At 36.0% G+C, this 13,451-nt stretch overlaps 2 protein-coding genes across 2 annotated transcripts; one reads left to right on the top strand and one right to left on the bottom strand.

Moving 5' to 3' along the window:
• The first annotated feature begins 1,276 nt into the window (after positions 1-1,276).
• Positions 1,277-3,538, top strand: LOC114181398 (pentatricopeptide repeat-containing protein At4g19191, mitochondrial-like). The gene has a single exon (XM_028067844.1). The coding sequence runs from the start codon at positions 1,421-1,423 to the stop codon at positions 3,263-3,265; it is 1,845 nt and encodes a 614-aa protein (XP_027923645.1). The 5' UTR covers positions 1,277-1,420; the 3' UTR covers positions 3,266-3,538.
• A 278-nt stretch (positions 3,539-3,816) lies between these two features.
• LOC114182202 lies at positions 3,817-12,754 on the bottom strand. The gene is made up of 7 exons (XM_028069005.1): positions 12,034-12,754; positions 11,692-11,924; positions 10,041-10,719; positions 9,338-9,689; positions 8,191-8,285; positions 5,041-5,235; positions 3,817-4,800 (listed from the first exon to the last, which is right to left on the bottom strand). Exons 1-7 carry the CDS (start codon positions 12,229-12,231, stop codon positions 4,147-4,149), a joined length of 2,406 nt encoding a protein of 801 aa, XP_027924806.1. The 5' UTR covers positions 12,232-12,754; the 3' UTR covers positions 3,817-4,146.
• Between the last annotated feature and the right edge of the window lie 697 nt (positions 12,755-13,451).

Genomic DNA, 13,451 nt, shown 5'->3' with positions numbered 1-13,451 from the left:
GTAAAAAAGATTTGTTATACTACAATGTTCAAATTATAGTCTTGGTTAAAGACTAAATATGGCAAAATTTTATGTATGTTTGAGCTCATCTGATTATTTTGTCTTTGAGTACAGTAACTATATAGCATAATTATTCTGGTGCAAAGAAATCTTATGAGTCTAAGCCAATATTGCAAAATCAATTTTGCATGATGCCTTTGGGAAAAATCAGAGATAATTTCTAAGTAAATGATGATTTAAGCGTTTAATTTGAAATTCATTTATAGTTTAAATTTTATACAGTTTGATCTTTAAACTTTATATACAAAAATAAATGTAATCTTTTTAATTTAACTGTTGAATTTTTTTTACGTAATAAATAATATTTTAGATTGGTGTTTTTCACCGTTTGGCAGCTCAAATTCCTTAAACACAATTCAACATAAAAGTAAAGAAAAATGTTTGTCAATTAATTAAAAATATTATACCCATTAATTTTAAAATTTTGAGAAAAAATATATCAAAGTTTCAAATATAAACAAATTCTAATTCTAATTTTACGTTCAAAATGACTAAAAATATAATTAACTCATTAATTATGTTTATACACATTAGTTAGTAAAAGTTAAACAAAGTTTAAGACCATTGAATTGTATTTTTAAAATATTTTGCACTTAACGTTTGTTTTTGTTCAGAAACTATTTTAGATGATAAAGATCTTTTCTGACAAAAAAAAATAAAGAAAGAAAAGAGAACTTACTTTTTTGAAGAAATAAAATTCTTTTCGATTTCCAAACTTTGCAAGAGATTACGCTCATAACATAAGTATTCCTCCGAGTAACTCAAAATATCACTTTTACTTGTTTATTTAAAGAAATTTTCTTGGTATTATAGTTGTGTCTTCATGTTTTTATATTTAGGTAAGTTAAAGAAAGATACTGTGAAATGTTTTTAAATTTAAATATTTGTTTTTTATATTTCCTTAAAAATATTTTATGATTTCATCATCTTTGTTTAATTAATATTTATAAAATTAATACATTTTTTTTTTGTTGTAAGGAAATTTTATTTATATATAATTATGAGACATGTTTTATAAATCTTTCACTTTTATCTATTATTATTTGATACTCTAGTTTAAATTTTATATAATTATAGTTTAATTTTAAATATTTAATATTGAATAAATAAAATTTATTTTTTAATATTAAATATTTAATAACATTATTTTTTTTTTGTTTTGGGATAATAAACCGGTTTCTTCCGCTTGCATTCCTAATCGGAACAAATTTTGAACTAACGTTGAATTCCACAACATGGTAATAAAAAACAGAAAGAAACAAGAAACAAAGAATTGGAGGGGTGATAATGGCATCATGCTAACTTCTCTGGAAACAACAAAGAAAAGAAACAAAGATGCCTTCAAACTGAGAAGAAGTAAATGTCATTGCTTTCTTCATCCCTTGCCAGCTTCCGAAGACCACTTTACCTATGGAACTTGATGATTCGAGACTCCACCAATAATGGCTTCTTCACACAAACTTTAAACATATACTCTTCCATGGCACACTCTGGTGTCCATGGCAACAACCTCACCTACCCTTTGCTCCTCAAGGCATGTGCTAACCTCGCTTCCATTCAACATGGCATTGTGCTTCATGGGCATGTCCTCAAACTTGGGTTTCAAGCAGACGCCTTTGTCCAAACTGGTCTTGTTGATATGTACTCCAAATGCTCCCGTGTTGAATCTGCACGCCTCGTGTTTGATGAAATGCCGCAGAGGAGTGTTGTCTCGTGGAATGCCATGGTTTCGGCTTACACTCGCGTGTCTTCAATGGACCAGGCATTCAGCCTCTTGAAAGAAATGTGGGTTCTTGGTTTTGAGCCAACTGCTTCAACGTTTGTTTCAATTTTGTCGGGTTATTCAAACTTGGATACTTTCAAGTTTCGTTTGCAGGGTGTGTCGATACACGGTTGCTTGATTAAACTTGGGATTGTGCACACGGAGGTCTCTCTCGCCAACTCACTAATGGCTATGTATGCCCAGTTTTGCGCAATGGACGAAGCAAGGAAAGTTTTTGACTTGATGGATGAGAAGTCAATAATTTCTTGGACAACTATGATAGGGGGTTATGTGAAAATTGGGCGTGCTGCGGAAGCATTTGGTTTATTTAACAAAATGCAACGGCAAAGTGTTGGCATAGACTTTGTTGTGTTTCTAAATCTGATTTCTGGTTGCATACAAGTAGGAGAGCTTTTGTTAGCTTCATCTGTTCACTCTCTTGTACTTAAATGCGGGTGTGATGAAGTGGATTCCGTTGAAAATTTGATTATTACTCTGTATGCAAAATGTGGTAACCTTACCTTTGCTAGAAGGATATTTGATCTGATCATTGAAAAGAGCATGTTATCGTGGACATCAATGATTGCAGGATATGCCCATTCAGGGCATCCATCGGAAGCACTGGATCTGTTTAGAAGGATGGTGAAGACAGATATTAGACCAAATGGGGCAACACTTGCGACTGTTTTATCAGCTTGTGCTGATTTGGGATCACTGAGCACGGGACAAGAGATTGAAGAGTATGTTTTTATAAGCGGGTTGGAATCAGACCAACAAGTCCAAACGTCTCTCATACATATGTACTCCAAATGTGGGAACATCAAGAAAGCAAGAGAAGTGTTTGAAAAGGTGACGGATAAAGATTTAACCGTTTGGACTTCCATGATAAATAGTTATGCAATCCATGGGATGGGGAATGAGGCTATCACCCTCTTTCACAAAATGACTACTGAAGAAGGGATAATTCCAGATGCCATTGTCTACACTAGTGTTTTGTTGGCCTGTAGCCATTCCGGATTGGTTGAAGATGGATTGAAGTACTTCAAAAGTATGCAACAGGACTTTAGAATAGCTCCTACAGTAGAACATTGTACCTGTTTGATAGATCTTCTCGGTCGAGTTGGCCAACTTAATTTAGCTTTAGATGCAATTCAGGGAATGCCACTGGCAGTCCAAGCTCAAGCTTGGGGTTCATTGCTTAGTGCTTGTAGGATTCATGGCAACGTTGAGTTGGGAGAGCTTGCAACTGTTAAGTTATTGGAAACTAGTCCTGGAAGCTCCGGAAGTTATGTTTTAATGTCTAACTTGTATACCTCTTTAGGCAAGTGGAAGGAGGCGCATATGATGAGAAATTTGATAGATGGTAAAGGATTAGTAAAAGAATGTGGCTGGAGCCAAGTTGAGGTCAGTGGTAGCCATGATGCTTTAGCAGCTGGAAATTGATCACATCTTGGCTTATAAAACACTAGAAGATCTAAACTTTGTTCTTCAATAAGGTAGCTAGCTATACAGTAGAAATAATATCAGCAAATGACTAAGTTTTTACTCATGATTCTGTTACGTTCTACTTCACGTGTAGTTCAACTTCACCATAGGATGAAAAATGTAAATTGAAAACACCATGCCTTTACTGTCTTTTCTGCCAGACACTACATTCCGTTACTGCACCGGATTAATACATCATTCTTACAAGTTGGAGGAAGATTACTTGATTTAGTCACAACAACCATCATCTATCTTTTTTGCATATTGCATAACTTCTTTTGTTGATCTTCTTTATTATTCCAAGTAAAAACTATTGCCTTCATTCATGCAAGTTTAAACGTGTTAATAGCAACTACGAAGAGCAAATTTAAAGACAAAGATGTGCGGAATAATCTCAACTACGTTCTACAATCCACTTCATAGTTCCAAAATGCTTGCAAATGGCTAGTTAAGAAAGGCATTAATAGAAATTCAAGTATGCAAAATAATGACAGGAAATATTCCTCAAATGAGAACTATAAATGTATATCTTATTTTCTGTAACAACATTAATTCGTACACAACAATTAAATGTGTATTCTATCTTACCCTGTGGCCATTGCAAATTTACAAGTGGATTACGTCAGTGTTGTGGAACTCCCGTGGAATGCAATAAGAGTATTCTCTGTGATGTGTATATCTAGTTCCATTTGATCTTCTAACCCCTAAAAATATACAACTCATCAATGAAACAATACCTAATATCCCACATTCTTATTATGAATGGCACTAATCTCTGACATGGTAAAAAATCAGTAACAAATATGTAAGCATTCTGACATTTACTTGGTCCATATTTCTCATGGTCCTCGCATCTTCTCAACAATGTTGCGCTTCTTTTCTTCAAATTTCTCACTCATCCTTTTTTTCAAATCAAGAATTCTTTCCCTTCTCCCAATTTTTCTTGGCCTTGAATCATCCCGTTCAAGTGAACTATCCTGTTTGTCCATCACCGCGTTTCTGAGAGGTGATGCACAAACAGAAGTATCCCCCATTTTCACCAATTCATCAGCTTCGTGTGTATTGTCGATCTGCAATGAAGTAGTTCCAAGTTCTTGTAAATCTCTTGTTTCTTGTGGTTTGCAATACTCTAAAAAGGGTCTTGTCAGTTCTTCCGAACTTTTGCTGCTCCTTAATGTTAATGCAGAAGAGGAAAAAGGTGGAAACGCCAAAGAATCTGATTTCCTAGCTGGTTCCTGATTAGATTTGGTACACTTTGGTGGTTTATGTGGCCTGAGATCTGGACCATCAATTAAGGTCCCTGCGTTAGCTTTCAATCCACCAGAAGGTTGATTATGGGTTTCAACTGAGGCTGAAGCCTCGTTTCCCGATTCGTGGTGGATCCATATGAACGGAGCAACACTCCTGGGAACCCAATCATCCTTTTCAGCAAGCATCCATGAAATGCATATACTTTCAGAATTTGGGAGCACTAAAGTATCCCGGATGGCTGCCTGCAGGAGAGAACATAAATTAAGTTTGCAAGTGAAAAATGTTGTAATACCTTTTAAAAGGATAGGCAAAAGAGGGTTTCAGTCCAGAACTACAATACATTACAACAGTGAAAACATGAAAAGAGATCATACTAACTGAGATATTTGAGACATTGGTCTAAAGGTGTAGGTGGCGGATTTAAACTAATAATTTGTTCATCAATATCCTGTAATAACTAAATGAGTAGAGGACTATCATACCTTGAGCCGATTGATCATAAACAAAGCTATGTGTGAATTCGTTATCTTGTGTTCTCCAACAGATGATTCCAAGCAGAAGTCTATATCAGGCATAAATGTGAAACCAAACCACATTTGATCAGAGGGAGGTGGTTTTATCTGTAAACGCAATGTCCCTTTGAGGGATGCTATCCTTACTCCCAAGGTGAGAGGAACCTTTTGATAATGAATAATCCGTTAACTTCAGAATAACACAGCTTAAACTATTTGTAACTGTATGGATAGATAAAATAGCATAACATCTACGCATTATTATAAAATATAAATTAGTATAAATGAAACACTGATATGTGTCTCTATGTGCATCTAATTGACTTGAAAATGCTCCACGACATGATTCACATTATTCTTCTGATAGCTTATTGTTAGAGATGGAAAAAAGAAATCTCCTATTTTACCTAAAGGCTTAGATTTTTGGCACAATGATTTTAGCACAATCCTTTCAATAAAAAGTTAGATTTTATGGCAAGGTAGGTAAGCGAGCCTGTGCGTTGTCCTTCAGGGCTGCAAGGTCTTGTGTGAAGGGATATTAGGGTTGTAACATAAAAATCATTTATGTATCTTTTTTCTAAAAGCAGTAGCTTTCAGCAAAATTGAATTAAATTTATAATTTATAATTGTTGAAATTAAATATGCGAATTAACTCTAGTTAAACCCAAATGAATATTGCTTATTGGGCTCCCTTTCTTCCAGCTTAGAGACGAGCTTGACTTTCATAATACCAACTTATACAGTTATGAACAAATGCTAACATTCTATTTTCTTGACATTTCACCAGATAATAAATTTTCTATGCATGCCAAAAAATGAGTACCTTCGATAAGAACCCATGCACTCCTAATTTCTACAGTCATAATTTGCAGAGATATGCTATTGTGAATAAGCCAAGGTAACAAAAGTACAGCAAAGTACAATCCTCCAACAGGGTTTCACAAAGCATATGCAGGTATCACATCTAGTTTCATATCATACAAAGATCTCCTTTGAGATTAATTTTTTAATGGAAAAAAAATGTGATATCATGTTTCTTGAAAAAGTTTACAAACAGGAGATATTTGTCTGACAGAATTATAATTAGGGGTGGGCATGGATTGGATTTTTAATGATCCAATCCACATCCATTTTAGATCCAAATAATTAGATTAGATTTTCGACCCAAATCCATTTTTTTAGCAAAAGTAGTTTGGATTTTTTTAAAATCCAGATCCAAATATTTGGATCAATATTTAAATCCAATCCAAATATTTGGATCAAGTTCAAAATCCAGAATCCATTCTTTATAAAAGAAATTTAAATTGAATTTTTTAAAACTTGTGTCATTAAGGCCAACATGACTTAGTTCGTACAAGTCGTCAGGCACGACCCGTCTGAGTCGTCAGGCCGACCCATAGAGGTGTCAATTTGGCCCAGCCCACAAGGCTTGGCCCTGGCCCATGTGGGCAAGGGCTAAAAAAGCCCACACTGAAAAAAAAGTCCCATCAAAGAAGCCCACAAGGCCAAAAACCAAAGACCTGGATGGGCCCGACAACCTACACAAGCCTTATGACCCGGACAGACTCGTCGACACGAACGGGCCTGGGTTGTGGGGACCATCCGGGACGTCGAGCCCGTCTGGGTCGTTGGGCTCGTTTGTGTCGTCGTGCCCATTTGGGTCGTATGGCCCGTGTAGGTTGTCAGGCCCATCCGGGTCGTCGGGCCTGTCATGGTCGTATGGCCCGTCTGGGTCGTCCGGATCGTCAAGCATGTTTGGGTCGTCATGCCCGTCTGGTCGTCCGAGTCGTCAGGTTCATTCGGATCGTCGGGCCCCACCGGGTTGTCGGGCCCGTTCAGGTCATCGGGCTTGCCGAGCCTATTCAGGTCATGGAACCCGCCTATCCTGTTCGGTTATGGGGCCCTCTTGGCCCGTTCGGGTCATCGGGCACGTTTTGCCAGTTCAGGTCTTTCGGCTTGCCTGACCCGTTCGGGTCTTTGGGCCTGCCTGACCTGTTTTGGTCATTGGGCCTGCCTGGCCCGTTCGGGTCTTTAGGTTCGCCTGACCCGTTCGAGTCTTTAGGTCCGCTTGACCTGTTCGGGTCTTCGGGTCCGCCTGACCCGTTCGGGTCTTCGAGCTCGCCTTACCCGTTCGATTCTTCGAGCTCGTCTGACTCATTCGGGTCATCGGGCCTACCTTACCCGTTCGGGTCTTCAGGCCCGCCTGACCCGTTCGGTTCTTCGAGCCCACTAGGCCTGTTCGAATTTTTGAACCTGTCTGGCCCGTTCGGATCTTCGAACCTGCCTGGCCCGTTCGGGTCATCGGGCTCACTCAAATTTTTTGGATCGTTGGGTCCGATCGATTCGTTCGGTTTGTCAGGCCCGCCTAGCCCGTTCGTATCTTTAGGCCCGCCCAACCTCTTATGGTCGTTGGGCCTGCCAGATCCGTATAGATTGTTGAGCAAGGCCCGTCCGAGTTTGAATTTAGCCTAGTCCATCTCAACCTTTAGTCTAATCCAACTAAAAATTTAAATTAAAAATTTGGATTGGATTATTTGGATTATCCATATTTAAAAATCTTGATTTATAAAATGGATATCCAATTTATAAAATATATAAAATGTAGTTTAGATTGAAATCTAGATCCATTAAATGGATTTTAAATGGATTGGATTTGTAATAAAATGGATTATAAATGGATTGGATTGGAGCAAAAGTGGACTGGATCAAGAAAAATAGATTTTTTGCCCACCCCTAATTATAATAGGTAAGGCCGGTGTAATAACGTGCCTAAAAATCAAAGTCATTGCCCACCAACATAATAGAATCAAACAACAAGACTGTGGATTAAATAAACATGATAAGAGAAACTAAACAAGAATTTAGCTAACTATCATTAAACTACAAAGCAAGTATATATATATATATATATATATATATATATATATATATATATATATATATATATATATATATATATCTATATATCTTTAGCCCTGGAGAGAACAAAAAAAACATTAACACACAGAACCACACTTCATACCTCATACAAGCACAGCCACACTACACAATAATATAGCAGATTCCTAATAATGAAAGAACAGCTGAAAAATTGAAGCGGGAATAATAACAAGGTGTTACCTGTGAAACATGCTTGGCAACAGAATGTAACATGGACTTCCATCTTGATCCCTGAGAGGAGGAAGATGTACTGTGCTTAGAGCTCTTAGACCCATCTGAAAAACACAGACTGGAATTCTCAATATGAATGCTTTTGTTGAAAATCTACATTGATTAGTGATATCACCAAAATAATACATATAACTGGAAGGTAACCCTCCCCTCATGAACTAGCTTTTGCAGTTCAGTTATACCTGAACCCAAATTCTAAGAGCTTTATATAACAATATCTAGATACAAGAAACACTTTAACATCGTCCAACCAACACACACAAATCGATTTTTAAAACTCATCATCTGTAGGAGAAAAGGACTAAAGGGCTGATAGGATATCCAAGAGGAAAACATAAAAATATTAAAAATGACCACTGTTTCATTACTCCTAAAAATATAAAAAAAAAAAAAAAAAAAATTAGTACTGTAAGAAGACGTCATATTCCATGGGTACAATGTAGAGATACTACAGGAATTTGGAAGGCACCTTCCGTCAACCTGGTATATCAAGATCCAAATTAAAGTAGAATACACATGCATGGTTATCGTAGAAAGTGATGAAACCTTAGATGACAAACCGATATCCTATGAAGCAACCAAACAAAATTAAGAGTATATCATCCTTCAGTGATGATATAGAAACAGTAGTCCAAAAGCAGCTAAAAGAAGTTTCAGTATACAATATGTCCAAAATATTCAAAGACTCAGTCTTTAAAAAGCCTAATTATTAGAATGAGACCAATGAATGGTTTTAGTATTCAAATATGCCAACCGGATTTGAACTTGAGATGTGGACAATGCACAAAAAATCACTATCTTGTGAAGAAATAGAATTTAATATAATGAATTGCAAAGACAAGAATTGAACTCCAGATCAGTTGATTATAAAGGATTTAATACCATGTCAAAGATACACTATTTCAAAAGCTGAAGATGTTTTACGGAGGCCCAAAAATGGTTTTATATCTTGAACAAAAGCTACTACCATGGTCCTCATTAATTCCATTTTTATGTGGGAAATAAATCCAGTATAATTTCAGCAAAGCACTATGTAGAGAAATTGCATAAATAGTTGGATTTGTCAACACAACGTACTAACCAATTATCCACTCACCATCTTCTTTTGCCTCTTGTAAATCATTCATTCCTTCTTCAAGATTCAATTGCTCACCCAAATATTCAAATCCTTTAAGAATATCTGATGGGACAGCCTCATCATTACTTGATTCTGGATTTGAGTCCTTTGTTTCCCTTTCGAGCTCTAGTTCTCCTACTTCAAGCCTTGTTTCAATCTCTAACAATGCACCACCAGCATATTCAATGTCAACCTCTAAGGCACACGCCTCACTCATTTCCATTGGAAGAACCCTCATTCGAATTATACAGGGTGGAACATTTCCTAAGTTGATTTCTCTACAGATTACTTCACCGACATAACTGGGAGTTCTCATGTTTCCCAATGTCCTCTGTAAAAATAATATAGAAAAGAGTAACAGTTATCTAACAGAAACCAAAACAAAATGAAGTTTCTATAGGATGTTCTGAAATAAACCGTGTGTGTGTGTGTGTGTGAGTATAGAAAAGTGAGAAGGGATTAATTCTCTTTTAATCTAATGATTCTAAAGAGTAACACACCTTTAACAATTAGATTAAAAGAAAATAATGGGTTAGGGATAAAGAGTAATTCGATCCCTCTTACTTTCATACATACATACATAATATATATATATATATATATATATATATATATATATATATATATATAAACAGACTCAATGAAAAGCATACTAATATCATCATAAGGGAACATTTGTTACCTGAATCCTTTCTTGTATGGATTTCTTCACTAGCACATTTTCTTTTACATCAAAAAAGAGTCGAGAAACCAACAAATTCCAACATAATGTTCCTTCGTCAGTACCTAACTTTTCATCTACATCTACATCGGAGAATTGACTCTGGCTTGTTGAATGAGATAAGGTTGAAGATGATGGTGCAACATTCTCTAACAAGGGAACTTTTAGATGGTTTGCTGCTGAAGTAAATTTCATGTAACTAGTGGCTAGAACTGCATCTTGACAAGCACGGAGCTTCTCAGTGCTCTTTCTTTCTTCACGGCCTGACAATGAAGTCCAAGCTGATTTATTTTCCACGCCAACTCGGGAAGATTTTTTTGTAAGTTTTTTCAAAAATTGACGAACCTTAGAGGAACCCCCATCAGACTTAGTAGCCCTTTCTACTGCATCAGCACTTGATCCTACCGATGGTTTCATATGAGAATGATATTCAGTATTTAATGACATCAAATAACTGTGAAAGTCATCTTGCAACTGGGCAAACCACTGGTGCTTTTCTTTTTTATCAGAAGACGCCAGGCGAAGGGCTTTACACCATGCTTCTTTTTCACATGCAGTCTCAAGATATATGTAAACTGTCTTGCTTCCATGGTAGATCACAGACGTCTTAGCATCCACTTTGATGGGGTATTTTTTCGCCCTATACGATTCATTACATTGAAGCACCTAATTTCTTCAGTAAATAAGCAATAATATAAAAAATTTATCTATCCATTATCATTTGAAGTAAGACAATCATAAGTCAAGAAATAACAAGCTACTTCATCAGGAGAGGAGTGCTAGCAAAACACCATAGTATTTTTAAGAATAATTAAGAACCAAAAAATAGGAGAGAGAAACATTAAATAAGAAGTGAGACAAACAAAAATTTATGATTTCCAACAAACTCCAAATAATAGGAGTGTGTGTTCAAAAAGAGTATGTTAGAGGATGTGTTACTCACATTCCTCTCATTAGGATGTATGCATGGCATAAAGGAAATGAGACTTCTCCATTTTAAATTTAATAACAGGAAAAGTTCAAAAGAAAATTCTTTAATCTATGAATCCTATGTTGAATCAAAATGATGGACATTTCAATATATATCCAATTGAAAGAATAAAAAAATGTTGTTGTATATGAGGAACTATGAGTCTAACATACAGTTGATAGCACTGATTCAACATGTATTATACCTTTGTATTGAAATAAACTCAATACCAACTACAGCTTCTACACAGTACCACAATAAGGTATTGGCTAGATCAAGTCTAATACGACTAGTACAAAAACAGCCCTGAAACACTCCTAACACCAACAATTGTAACTCTAACATTGTGAATTACTTCCCCTCAAAATGGCCTCATCTCCCAGTTTGCATGCAACATATAGACACACTTATCTAAAGAAGGGAACTTAAAAAACATAATGCAGTCCACCAACCATGAAGTGAAGTCACATAATGCATGCATTTAACCCAAATGGAACCAAACCAACACCACCATCACGACAACAAAGCCTTATTATCCAATTAGGTAATGTCGGCTACATGGATCACACAGGGGACTCAGTTAAAAACCAGACAAAAATGAAAACAAAAGTGTTGCTCTTTCCACTTAACATTACAAATTACCATTTTTTTGAAGGAAGACTTGTTGCTGAAACAGCTTCCACTGAGCACCCGATAAGCTGAATGGTGGTGTGAAAGCCATCAGCATCTGTGATCACAAGTGACTGCCCATTGATTTTTCCATACTTCCTAACCGGAGTCACTTCCATCACCTCTTTCTTCTTCTTCAATTCTTTTGAATGTTTCTCTGCCCGATATTTTGAAACCTTGTCAGGCTCCAAAACCCAAACCACACCCTGGAGATAAAACAACACAAAAAGCCAAACCCAACAACAAAATTAAACCCACAAAACAAACAAAACTAAAAACTAAAAAAACAGATATCATGGGGAACCAGAAATTCACCTCCTTCTTTAGCAACTGCTGATGGGAATCACTTCGAGTACCATTCGGTTGCGTTTTCGACGCGATTTTAGCTTGGTCTTTGTCGATCGTTCTACGCAGTCGTTTTACCAGCCACAACAACCCAAAAGCTTCGGCGGCCACAACCACCACCACCCCAAGAAAAAACCCGAGGAGAATCAAAGCTAAAACAATAATCATTTCACACCTCAATTGCTCAATTTTCTTGAATCAGAGAAAGCAGGAACGAACCAAAGACAGCAAAATGAAACAGACCCAGGTTGGGGAAACCAAGGAAAAGCCGGGGAAAGAGATGCCCAGATACTCAAAATGGAAACTTCCAAAAGAATCTGATGCCAAACAAAGTGGCAAGCAATGATCACTTTTCTTCCTTAACGGTTAGAGAACGAGAGAGAAAGCGCGTCCGTGTAAGTTTTGTTTGAGGGGAAGGGAACAACAAACAAAGGGAACGTGAAAATAAGGGTGAGAAAAAAAAGGGAGAGAGATGAAGGGATTTCATTAGTAAAAAAAAAAAACGGGGTTTTTGAGTTTCCCAGAATTTGTGTTGTGTTCATGCAGAGAAGGAAGAGTGGAAGTTGAAGAAACTGAAAGATGTGGACATTGTGATTAAGCATTGCAGTGGGTCACCATTTTATGGACACCAAATGAATCAAAGTTGAGTTATTCATTCTTCTTCACGCATGGGATCGTGGGATTTTGTGATCCAAATATTGCCTTTTGGCCACAGCTTTTAACCATTTTTCATTCACCTTTTCTTTCATCATCCATGAACAACATCACATGTTTGTCACAAATCTCTAATTTTACCATGGATTTTCAAAGATCTTGAAATGGAGAATATGATTAGAAAACAAGAAAATTTAATTCTTATTTTGTTAATTCTATTACACATTTTTTTTAATTTTTCTGTGTTTTACCGTTCATCGTTAATAGGAGACGAGTATAATAAGTAATGAAAAAGTTGAAGAAAAATGCGGATACAAAAAGATGATGAAATGGTTATAGAGTTTATATTTTTTTTTTTCACAATTTTTCCTCCTCAGTGTTTATATAATTTACCTTTTTCAAAATTTCTAGGCAACTTATTATTTGCATTATGATTTAAAAACTTTAGTATACTCTAACTTTTAGAAAGATATACATATTTTATTATTAAATTATTTATTTAGTAAATGGCATTTTAAGTATTACTTCTTCAAGGAAATAAAATTCAGATTTAGTCTTTTTGGTCACTTTAGGAATTGGTCCATGTACAGAAGAAAAAAGAATTCAAAGTTTTAGTTCAGAATAATCTCTTAATATAAAATGGTCTTAATTGTCGTGTTCTTTCTTAATTCCATCAACTTAAGGTACTAATCATTAGAATAATGAAGTAATCTCTGAACAATGATTGGAAATAG

Source organism: Vigna unguiculata, chromosome 4, assembly GCF_004118075.2.
Source record: "Vigna unguiculata cultivar IT97K-499-35 chromosome 4, ASM411807v1, whole genome shotgun sequence".
Classification (NCBI taxonomy): Eukaryota; Viridiplantae; Streptophyta; class Magnoliopsida; order Fabales; family Fabaceae; genus Vigna; species Vigna unguiculata.
This window is presented reverse-complemented; position numbering and strand designations above follow the sequence as displayed.

Excerpts from the sequence above, each read along its gene's own strand:
- LOC114181398 (XM_028067844.1), top strand. The coding sequence starts at position 1,421 with ATGTCATTGCTTTCTTCATCCCTTGCCAGCTTCCGAAGACCACTTTAC.
- LOC114182202 (XM_028069005.1), bottom strand. The coding sequence starts at position 12,231 with ATGATTATTGTTTTAGCTTTGATTCTCCTCGGGTTTTTTCTTGGGGTG. Across the intron at positions 8,286-9,337 it reads ACAAGAGGCAAAAGAAGATG|ATGGGTCTAAGAGCTCTAAG; the intron begins GTGAGTGGATAA and ends TGTGTTTTTCAG. Across the intron at positions 4,801-5,040 it reads TTATGATCAATCGGCTCAAG|GCAGCCATCCGGGATACTTT; the intron begins GTATGATAGTCC and ends TCTCTCCTGCAG.